Source organism: Amblyomma maculatum, chromosome 11 (assembly GCF_055883805.1).
Source record: "Amblyomma maculatum isolate TAMU_Amacu chromosome 11, ASM5588380v1, whole genome shotgun sequence".
Taxonomy (NCBI): domain Eukaryota; kingdom Metazoa; phylum Arthropoda; class Arachnida; order Ixodida; family Ixodidae; genus Amblyomma; species Amblyomma maculatum.
Window position 1 is genome coordinate 59,444,514 of NC_139354.1, and position 12,072 is coordinate 59,456,585.

At 43.4% G+C, this 12,072-nt stretch overlaps 1 protein-coding gene across 1 annotated transcript in view; it reads left to right on the forward strand.

The window, feature by feature from the left end:
* The window catches only part of LOC146173909 (phospholipid-transporting ATPase ABCA3-like), a 62,854-nt gene that overhangs the window by 44,486 nt on the left and 6,296 nt on the right, over positions 1-12,072 (forward strand). The window contains exons 13-16 of the mRNA XM_084585297.1: positions 1,044-1,204; positions 4,195-4,656; positions 7,463-7,650; positions 8,306-8,479. Coding sequence (XP_084441423.1) covers positions 1,044-1,204; positions 4,195-4,656; positions 7,463-7,650; positions 8,306-8,479 — 985 coding nt within the window. The remainder of the gene's footprint in view (positions 1-1,043; positions 1,205-4,194; positions 4,657-7,462; positions 7,651-8,305; positions 8,480-12,072) is intronic.

The following is a 12,072-nucleotide window of genomic DNA, read 5'->3' on the forward strand; positions in this document are numbered from 1 at the left end:
CGTCAGAAGCGAGGTAGCGATTACTCCGATCGATAGTACAAGACAAATATGTATGTTATTGATACTGTGATGTCGCTTACCAGAAAATGTGCATCGCGGTCTTGTAACCTGACGACTAAGGCTTTATTCTGTGCAATACGATCGGGTTCTGTGAGCTATAGAGAAGGAAATCCAAGCGTGTGATTTTAAGATCACAAATAACGTACTGGATAAAAGATCAATACCGAAGGTTTCTGTTCTCCTGCTTGGAATTATCCGCGGCCTAGGTTTGATTGTCCCACTTCGTCAACCAACGCATATTTTAACACAAGATGAGCGTAAACACGTATAATCAAAAGAAGTCAAACGTATAACAACACCTTCAAGAGTATTCGATGGGAAGATAGCAAACTGTAGGGTAGAGGCAGCTAGAAGCACGTGCGGTTTATTGGCTGTCCGTAGATGAAGCTTTGTCTTCTATAGACGCTGATGAAGAAGGCAACAAGGGTGACGTTTCTATATATTTTCTTGCAAATATTCTGAAATTGCCTCCAATCCCTTAAAATTACAGGGCTACATGAATGTTTTTCTGTTAATGAATAAAGGAGGTAGAGATGGATCACGCTTCTTGTTTTCTCAAGTTTAAACAGTGTTAATAAATGCGTTAAATTACCCTTTTCAGCAATCTCCTTTCCCTTTCTAGGAAAATCAAAGCTTTGCCTTGTTTGCTCAGGCAAGGAGCGTGACACCCAACTGACTCCCTCGTTAGGAGTTTTTACCTCCAGGGCAGATCATCATTTTCTCTAGAAAATATTCTGAGGACGCTTCGAACTGGTGTAAAAAGTTACAGGGCTACTTGAATGTTTTCCTGCTAAAGAGAAAAACATGAACATTTGGTTCAGGTTTCTTGCTTTCTCAAGCTTAACCACTACTCTGAGGTGCGTTGGATAACTCGGCCGTTACACCACTCTTTTCCTTTGTAAACAAATCCAAACATTTCTTTGCTTCCTTGCAAGGCAGCGGAGGCACTTCTGATGCAGTCTTTATACGTTTTTTACTTTCAGGTATACTGATGGGCATCGTTCAAGTGTTCGCATCTTCTCTGGTTAGCTCTGATGTGATTCACTACGCCATTTTGCTGTTCCCACCGTATGCGCTCCTCTCAACACTCACCAAGATTTGGAATGCGGACTATCAAGGCATCGAGTGTGAACTGACTCAAAAAGTTAAGCAAACAAGCAATTTTTCCCGACAAGCAAGGACCCTCATCACAGCCAGCGGAGCCGTGTTCAAGGCAGCCTCAGGTTAGAAGCAACTTCGGCAGACTGCCATGTCCTCATCACAAGAGAGTATGAGCAACGTCCGCGTGCTCCCCTATTGTCGATCACCCTCTAGATTGCACCTTCAGCCTCAAAATCCAGAAGCTCCCCGCGTCTTGTAACTGGCATCATAAGCTGCATTATGCCTACAGCAGGGCGAAGTCCTCTATCATAGTACTCCACATAACCTGGTCCTGTGCTAGCTACATTCACTTGACCCCTGCGAGCTTCCTACCCTCCTCTTCCCACCAAACGTCTTGCATCCCCTTGCTACGCTTGCTTACCTTCCTTAGTATCCAATTAGCTACCCTTTGTAACCATTGGTTATCCTCTTTTCGCAATACATGCCCTGCCTAAGCCCATTTCTTCTTCTATAGTTCCACTAGAATATCATTAACTCGAGCCTTTTCCCTGAATCAGATTACACGCCTATTATTGCTTAACATTACAGCTACCATTTTGCTTTCCATGCTCTATGCATATGTGCACTACCTATGAAACAGCCTATGCAGCGCTGCCAAACCAATCGCGTCCACCCGATCCGCCCTCCAGATGCAGTGCAGCAGGTAACCTGCACCTCCTAACGGTAAATAGAAACTCTCGTAGTGGCAAGAACGCTGTTAGTATCCCAGAACATTAATTGTGCTAGCTAGGAATCTGATAATGGGCTACTAATCTGGGTACCAGTTTTCATTCAAGTTTCGCATAAAATTCAATAGTTATTTTATTTTTCATGTAACCAAAAAGTGCCCTTTAAGGCTGCGTGAAACTTTCCCTAACTGTTATTGCGCTATCATTTCGTCGCAACTTCATGCTACCACCTACGAAAGCCCTGGCTGTTTTTCTTCACTAAATGCACCAACAACTCTGGAGCCGACAGTGGAGATGCCGGAATTTAATTTAACACGAGGAAGTCGTTCGTCCTTAGGGTAAACACGTAAGCACGTGGTAACCCTTTTAGAAATCTCTGTGCGCCGGACCTGATGGCGTATCGAAAAGAAATAGCATGTTCGAAGAGTTACCGCTAGATATCTCGATGGCTGCTCCATTGCTTCAGTAGGCTTCCTTTTTAAAAGATACAGCCTTTCCAAGGGAGAGAAAACATTTGCCTGTGTTCCCCCTAAGAGTGCACACCCTGTACAATTTATCTTTTGTAAATATTCTTCCAAGTCATACCTGCCCAAGCCATACCTAAAGAAACATGATAGCAGGCTGAAAAAAAAATTTTCATAAAAGCGAAATATTTAACTACTGCTTATGCAGAAAAACTTTGTTTCATTCTGGACTCGGTCTCAAGCAGAGCGCGGAGGAGGGAAGAAAGCAGAGGAAGAAGCGTTGGTTTCTGGGGGCTAGCAGGCTTCACCTGGTCCGGCTGTCACAGCACTGCAAATAAACACCCCCTTTCTTATTTCACCGTAACAACTTGGTGGAAGGTGTTCCGTTCGATCACTACCTACGGCGCTGCAAAACCCACTGACGTTTCGACGTAGCAAGCCAGGCTGGCGACAGGCCTGCCCCCTCCGCACTATTCCGTCCCAGCTTTACCGAGAACCAGCTTGCAGGAGAAGGTCAGGACGTTGAGAAACTTCATTATCAACGAGTTGGTCGGTGCGACCGGTGGGACCCTGTAATCATGCTAACAAATGTCGTTTTCTTTCGTACTCACATATCGATGACATGGTTTGAGAATAAAGAGGACAATTTGTCGACTTGGGAACGGTTTGCCACAGAGTTAAAACAGCGTTTTGGCGGCTCTGTTCCGAGCAAAAAGTGGGCTGAGCAGACCCTTGCTCCAAGAGCTCAATTGCACGATGAAACGTGTACCACTTATACAAAACAGATCCTAAGATCATCCAGATGTGTCAATTCCAGCATGTCCGAGGTAGGCAGAGTCGGTCACATTTTGTAGGGCATCGTAACTGACGTCTAGAACTTCATAATTGCCAAAGACAACCTTGACACTGTCTTCAATGTCATCAGACATATCCGCGCGTTTCAAGCTCTCAAGACACGTCGTATTGCACGAAATTTGGGCGGCTGGCCAACATGCCTACCAGGGCCTGCCTTGACTACTAAGCCCACTTAGATCTTCCGTCCACTATCCGGCAAATCGTGCGGGAAGAACGTCTACGGCTCAACCCACTTCCCCTGCATGCATCTGCTGAGGTGTCTGTCCAGAGGGTCTCGAGACGGCCCGCTTCACCACCACAAGCGATTGCAGTGCAGCCTTTTTCCCATGCTCCTGAAGTTGCAGCTTCAATTTACTGTCCAGCACCTCCACCAAGTTGTTACGGTGAAATAAGCAGTTATGTGGCAGCCGGACCAGGCGAAGCCTGCTTGCCCCCAGAAACCAACGCTTCCTCTTCCTTCTTCCCTCCTCCGTGCTCTGCTTGAGACCAAGTTCGTAGCAGTATCATTGAAGAGAACAAAATGTAGCGCACCAAGGCAAGGACGGAGAAACAAGACACAGAGAGCGCTAACTTCCAATTAGTATTTATTCCAGGAAGGAAGGATTGTTTATATACCACTGCATATCACCTGCCCCTAAAGAATATCATCCGCTTTTTCGCTAACTTTGAACTAGAAGAACGGAAGACATGCCTTGATGAACAAAGGCCGTTAACAGCAAATTTGAGGCTGAATTTTTAATTTTTCAAACCGCCAGTGTTGTCTGAATTATAGAACGCCAATTGAAATTGTTTGAAGCCTCTTTATACAAAATATTCTTTCTTTTTCTTTTTCTTTCTTTCTTTCTTTAAAGTCACTCAGAAACTGAACACTTGACATATCCAAACCAGTTCAACAACATTAACTTTTGCGTTATACACCATTGCAAAGGTTCCTTTTAAGTGCAAAAACAGTCATACATGACTTTTTTTCTTACATAGACAACAAGGGACCATTTTTCTACGACCCCTGTGAGGCCAGCAAGCTTTATTCCCTCACCTATGATGCCATAGGTTTTGAGATCATAGCACTGCTTGCAATGGGCCTGGTATTATTGGGCGTCATGGCGTTCAACACCTCGGGCTACCTGCCGCCAGGAGACGCGTTTGCCGGCAAGGAGGTGCTAGCGGACGAAGACGTCGAAGAAGAGAAAAAACTTATCGTTTCCCTACGGGATGCAAAGGACTTCAGCAAGAACACCATGCTGGCCTGGAACCTGCACAAGCGTTTCAAGGACTTGCGTGCCGTGAGGGGTGTTTCCTTGGCGCTCAGGCCATCTGAATGCTTCGGCTTGCTAGGCGTAAATGGAGCCGGAAAGACCACAACGTTCCAGATGCTGTCGGGTCTGGAAAGCGTGTCTTATGGTGACGCAATGACCAATACCATGACTCTCAGTATGGACGCCCGCAAGGTGAGAGCGCTTTCCCAGCCCTTCTGTTAATGCCGTCTAACCACGTATATGGACTTAGTCGTGTAACATTCTAAATGAATGCTTTGCGATACTTTACCTGGAATAGACGGTGCTAACACATCGAACGTTTCTAAGTGTCGTTGCTCTCAGAACCTAGAGAGGCAAATTAAGCGAAAGGTACTGAACTCAAGATAAATAGTAAAGGATAGGTAATTAGTTTCTGGCATTTAATTAACCTCGATGAACGAAATAAAAGCATAAAAATGCGAAGTGCAATATAGAATGTTGGATGGTGGCCATTGTCTACTCGGACGACACAGGTTTTTCAAGCTTAGAACATGGTGATAGTAAATAGAACGGAACGCTCCGCGGGCTAATGGAACGTGGTTAAACTAACCAGAGTCTAAAAGGAAGTACCAAAATAGGAATAAGCAAAGTACCGTCGAGTGCCGGAAAGGAACAAGCCACGAACAGGGTGACGCAAGGTCGGATAGAAAATCCAGAAGTATCTTCCGGACAGTAAATTTAGAGGGTGCTCATTAGCACTTACAAAACAGTATTATTGCACAGTCCAAATTTAAATTAGTGTGCTTAGTTTACATCAATTGCGGTATTGTCAGAAGTGCAGAGTGTTGGGCTTATTAGTTTAGGATCATGGTGGAAACAGCGCTGACACATAACGAACCATGGGATACAGAGCGTTTATTCTTTCTTGCTTCTTCCAGTGGGTCTTATTTCCACCATGATACGTCTTGTCATCCACGATATGTGTTATACTACGCGTGTTTAATGTATTTTAATCCCGTTGATTTATTCTTACTGAAGCAGCTGTAAGCGAAAATGCTTGCAATTAAAGGTGCACTAGCCAGTTGTGCTTCCTCACGAAGGAAAGGCGAAATGTCCGAAAAAATGTACTCAATCACATAACATCTTTTTGTATAAGCATGATGAACTGCGTCATTGATTGCAGACTCCTTGGTGGAGAACCGACACTGTACGCCACCTTTCTACAAGAAAAAAAATTGTCAACAGATGTAGTGACGTAACACAGGCAGCCGGCGGATGAATACCTCAATATATCATCTGGCTTCTGCCGCCTGGCAGTGTCCTGCTCTTTGTTGTTTCCATCACGACGATACTGCTCGTAGTTGAACATTCGATTAGCAATTTCAGCATTCGAGTGCGCTTGAAATTAGCCATTGAATTACTTCAATGTTTCCAGTGGGTAAGGAGGCTTCCAAAAAAATTTGTAAGATTTTCTTTCAGCGATAGAGAAATTACGTTTAGCGGCTACTGCATCGCATGTATAGTGCATAACTCCAACTTGACTGCCATAAAGGACCCGTCCGTCGTGAGAATCTGAAAAAAAAAAGAACTTATAGTGCAAAAATTATCATCTAAGCAAATTTCAATTGGAAACAAATGCCGCATTTCGCCCAAAAATAAGTACTTTTATTAATTCATGGCGTTTTCACCTAACCGAAAATATAGTTTCGAGGCACACTCCATTCGATTAGCAATTTCAGCATTCGAGTGTGCTTGAAATTAGCTATTGAATTACATCAATGTTTCTAGTGGGTAAGGTGGCTTCCAAAAATTTTGTAAAACTTTATTTCAGCGATAGAAGAATTACGTTTGGCGGCTATATAGTGCATAATTTCTCTCGACTGCCATAAAGGACCCGCGGTCGTGAGAATCTGAAAAAGAAAAACTTATCGTGCAAACATTATCATCTAAGCAAATTTCAATTGGAAACAAATGCCGCATTTCGCCCAAAAATAAGTACTTTTAATTCATGGCGTTCTCACCTAACCGAAGATACAGTTACGAGGCACATTCCGTCGTAGCCGCAACAGTTCGCCGTCAGAGACACGCTTGCAGGACAACCAGAGCCTAGCTTTAGCGTCGTCGGTGTTTACTAGCCCAGCACTTCTTCAGGATCCCTGCGACTACGTACCGTAGCAATACTTTTACTACTATCAAATATGATGTAGCAGAAATAAGGGAAGCATGCGCAGTCATTTTTATGGAAAAGTGACGAAACCCTAGACAGCATAATGTCAAAACTATCATGCACCTATGTGTTCCAAATCACATCCGTAAAAGTACATCAAAATCAAGGAACTTTGGTGACAGGAGGTTACAAATGTTTCATTAGACCCTAAGGGCCCTTTTGTATTTGTTTTTCGCTACGAAACGATTGCTAGCTCAACACATGCTCACAGTCGAGGAACACAGCTTAATAGTATCTGGAGATGTGACCAATTGTCTTGTAAAGGTACACAAAATGTTGTTAGTATGAAGACATTTGCAGGCAAGGAAGTAAAAGAGCATTGAGCTTGAAACAAAATACGAATAATACGGCAAAACAATGCAAGTTCCAAGCACATACCGCATATATGTGCCCTGCAAAAGAATGTAGCTCAACTGACCCTATGTCAAACTATGTTGAAACAAAGCTAAAATTATAATTCTGTGTCTGCCATGGTACAATATTGATGTTTAAATGCAAGGAAGTAATTATTTATTGACGTGAAACCCAGCTCTGCCATACGGCTGCAAGAAAATCTGTAAACCTTTTTTTAGAAGCATCGTAGGTGAAGAACAATTTATGTTTTTATGGGATTGAACTTGGGGTCATCGCCTATTCGAGGCACTCGCTCTACAAGATGAGCGGTGGCCAGCAGGTCAAGCGTTATGGCGAGAGCTAATTCATGAATAACTAGAAATGGAAGCGATGTTGGTCGTATTTCCTCTACAAATGTCGCCCAATATTGATGTTTTCTCTTTCTTCTTGTCTGTGCAGTGGCAGTCACAAATAAGCTACTGCTTCCAGATAGGAGGCCTACTCGACAGACTAAACGCCTACGAGTACCTCTACCTCATTGGCCGACTACGCGGAATCAGTAATGCTGACCTGAAGCCCATGATTGAGAGCATTCTGAACGTCGTTGACCTGAAAGAGCATGCTTTCAAAGAGTGCGGAGTCTACAGGTTCGGACGCTTTAGCCTTTTCGACATCTGACTAATTGACTATGCTTAACTCGCTATAATTGTTCAGTTGGTGGTTTGTAGCCCGAATTTGTGCTGTATACTGCGGCAAAACTGTGTAAAGATAAAACTGTGTGTAGAAGGTAATTAGGGCCTGGGTGCCGGTAAGTTTATGATGTACCAGTAAGGACTCTGCGCTTCACCTAGGTGTTGTGTTTTTGAGTTAGTGTTTTCTTCGTTTCTGAGTTGAACTACATTTCAGTGGCCTTAAAGATGGTGGCAACCACTTACTATGAACGCAGGTGATTATTGAACAATTTATAACAGTCTTAGCGTACACATTAGCAGATGGCCACATCAATTGTAGCTTGAGTCAATGCACAATGACCGTATAAATGGGAGAAATCTATAATGGAGCCGGATTGAACGCACAGAAATCTAGAGAAAATGACATGCAGAGACACAACACTCGTTTCACCTTACGTGTTCATGCACCGAGCGTTCAAGTTCTGCCAAAATAAACGCATTCTAATTTCACTGATCATAGGAGAGGGAATAAACCGGAGTAAACACAAGTTCTTTCGCAAGTTCACCCCAGATCTCGAAAGGTAACAAAGGCCCTGGAAATGTCTTACGAGCGACCACCTCGTCTGTGCAGCGGAGGTAACCGGCGCAAGCTCTCCATTGGTGCTGCACTGCTGGGACTGCAGCCGTTCATCTTTCTGGATGAGCCATACGCCGGCGTGGACGTAGTAGCCCGTAACAAGATCTTTCGAGCTATCGGAGAGATCAAGAAACGCTCGCCTACCTCGTTCATGTTGACGTCACACAAGTGAGTGCGCCACTAAGCATACTTGAGTGAGCTGTAGATACAAAAGTACGCAGGAACGCCACTAATAAAGTGGGCTGTGCTTCCGCTGGCTTTGGTTGGTAAGGGGAAGGCAACAAAGATCTAGGCTCTTACCATGTAACTACTAAACGAGATTTAAAGTCAGAGGACTTCGTTGTGGCCCATATGTAATAGGAAGATACTGGCTTATCTCGGAGCAATTGAGAATTTTTGGCTTTTGAAGTAAATACACGGAATGTTTTGATCTAGTGAGCATGTGGACATAATTGACGCTAACTCGCTAGTTATGCTTTATAATTTATTCTTAGAGTAAAGTCTGGTTGAAAATATCTTGACGCAGTGACGGTGATAGACTGAATGGAGAATGCCCTCCTGCTGTCTGAATCCCTGGTGGAACAATCGTGCTCTTACCCATGGCTCCGTTAATTTAACCAGATCCAAGCAGGATGCATATAAGCATATGTTCGTACTGGTTAGCTGTAGGCATCTGTATGGGGCTAACATTATGTAAGTGCAATGTCGACAGACTTTTAAACAACTGTCTCGAAAATAATAACGAAAGTAGCTTGTTTAGAGGTCAACGTCAGTGAGCCGTTGAGGTTGTGTGCATTATACTTGGATGGCAGTCATTTGAGCTGGGAATCTGATTTCAATGGCATGGATTTGGTTGATGCGCTTTTTGCTCCATGACCTCCATGTCAATTACTTTATTTAGCGCTCTTTTACCTACAGTATCATTGCGTCATTAAGCTCCACCATCATCGTCAGAAACCTTTTAGAACAGATATCGGCACTTGTGCGAGCGCACAAGCGCACAAAATCGCCTTTTACCTACAAAATCGCCCGCTACACAGAGCTGTGTAGCGGGGAAGTAAATGGCGATTTTCGTATGACTGAGACACATTTCAAAAGTGAGCGGAAATGCATAAGTAGAAGGGATTAAGTAACAATAAAATAATATAAAGTTAGTTCATCAGGCGATGGCAATTTAACTCATTCGAACACGTAGGTCACTATCCAGTAAATGACACGAAATGTAGCAGTATCCTCCTGGTTTGTTCGTATTTTGTGAAGGCTTAAGTTAAATGTTAGTGGAAATGAACGACAACAAGCAAGTAAGTGAATAATAGGATCGTATTGGGCGCCTGTTCTATCCTCGAGTTAGTCGTCACACAAACCGCTGTCCAGTCATTTTAGGTCTTTTCACCTACAAACTACCTCTTGCCAGAAGGTATGCTCCTGCATTTTTGAGGCAGCGAGATCTAACATAGGGTGCTAGAGTTCGCGTGGTTACATTGACATCAAATGACAACAGCGATAATGAAGTCATTTCTATTGATGATATTGAAAACAACCAGCTCAGCCTATCTGAGCACCGGCACACAATTCGGATTCTCGGTTAGGTTCACTCTCAGACTTGTAGTTCTCAGCACAGCGAAAAACAGAGCTGGTGATGCATAGTGCGTACGAAGCAAACCCGTTCGGCTCTCAGCACGATTAGTGAAATCTATGATAGCGTAGGATGCTTTCACTAAGCATTCAGAAAAAGCTTTCTTCACACGCTGCTGCTTTTAACTTAGTGGTACGCCGTAAACGTTTCATGAATCGGTTCAAAAATCTACGCTGCTGCGGGCCTGTACAACTATCAATAATTAAAATAAAGACAGGACATCTTACTGTTACATCCACAGCGACAAAAATATGCGATTTCATAGCGGGCTTTGTGTCAGTAGCACGGGTGATTTGGAGCTCTAATATACCTTGGGGGAACTAGTGTTTTTTATGCGAAACAGTAATCCACGACCGAGGTTGGGAATTCAGAGCTGTTTATGAGTTCTCACTTTGAAGTGACCTTGTCAACATTGCACTCCACCTGGATATCACGAGTAAAAGAGTGTGTAATTAGATTTGAACCCACGTAGTTCTCGATGAGACCAGTACAAAGCTTTAAAACTATTTCCACAGCTGGACACACAGTGAGCTTTTCGGCCACTGTCCCTGGCTGCGCTTTGCACTCTGTTGGTTTCATCAATATTCTTCCATGTGCTGTGAACCCAAACACACAGGTATTGGGGAAGTTACAGATGAAAGACGGCTTGACTAACCATCTTGTGCATCCCCAAAATGAGGGGTGGCCAACATAAAAAAAAATATTTGACGGTTTCTGAAACTTTACATTTGAAAACGGGTTTGCCTCGCACTCAAGAAACGATTTGGCATACCTAAATAAATTCACCCTAGCCCTAATGCTTCGTTGGACCGCCACCAAACATAGCTCGGCAAGTTGTACCACGGACATTAAAAAAAGAAAAAAATTCTCGTGTCGATAGAATATAAGCGCGTAATCGCCAACACGACAATCTTACTGATAAAGTTTTTATGCGATAAAAACAGGGAGCACAGAAACACGCACCACTGCCGGCAATTCTTCAGCGATAACGCGATGTCTGAATTGTTCACTTCTAATTATGAGTTGCATGCGCTCTTTTATACCGCAAAGCAGACTGAAAAAATACGGTCTAAACCTTGGAAAGCAATGAAAACCCATTCAGGATGCCAAAGGCGACCAATTTAGTTTCGGTGTGTTACGACCTCTACGTATGGAAACTGTGCAGTATGCGCGTGCACGTAGTTTAATTTTTGACGTTCGTCGGTTTAAAAGTGCGGAATAGCAGTTTATAAATAGGCAAGCGCTTCAGAATTTAAAAATTTATGAAAGTTATTCAGAATTGCTTATATCCGACTGTAGTGCGGGAGAAACATTCACCATTCCGCGTAGAGGTGTCTCGCAGGTTCACCGTTTATTACTAGCCGGACGACAGCCCCGGCTGCAGCGTAGCTGCTGTTGAATGATGTCGTAGTTGTCACACGGCTAGGCAGAGGCGAGCACGCGGTGAACTGTTTCGGTGCCGGCTGAGCGACTTTATAGCTGCCACGTGGTTCTTCCTTTGTTCAAGGGCAAACACGTGCGCATGGCGAAGAAGGTACGGAGGAGTGTAGCAAGAGCTTTTTCTTTCATAAAACAAAAACAAAAAAATAAATGCATGCACGCACGGAGAACAACACAACTACCATATTTATTCCCACTAGAGTACAATGGCTGCTACTACAAACTGACAATTAGGTTAATAGCTTATATTCACACTTAACACAATTACATTGTTTTGCACTTTGTCTGGTGTCTTTCTTACATGTTCGTCCTTACTGCGCTACTTTTTATTTTAAAGATATTATTACGTAGATGGCAACATAAGATTTACAAATTCAACTTAAGAGGGTGAGGGGCTAGTGGGTACGCGTTATGTTTCATAACGCTTGTGTCTATTCCTTGTGTTTTGGCTGCACTATGGAACATAAGAAATTCGACGTCGTGACGAAATTGAATCCCAAAGCACCGATAGAGCCAGATATTGCTTAACTACTTGGTGACGTAATATTGTAAAAAAATATAGGCGCACGTAGCTTCTGCTGCAAAAGGATTAAAAGCTGTTGCCAATTATATTACTCCTAATGGTTTATATTTGCGCAATTTGCAAGTCTTGAGCGAAGTCTTCGCAGTCTCATACTGCCATCGC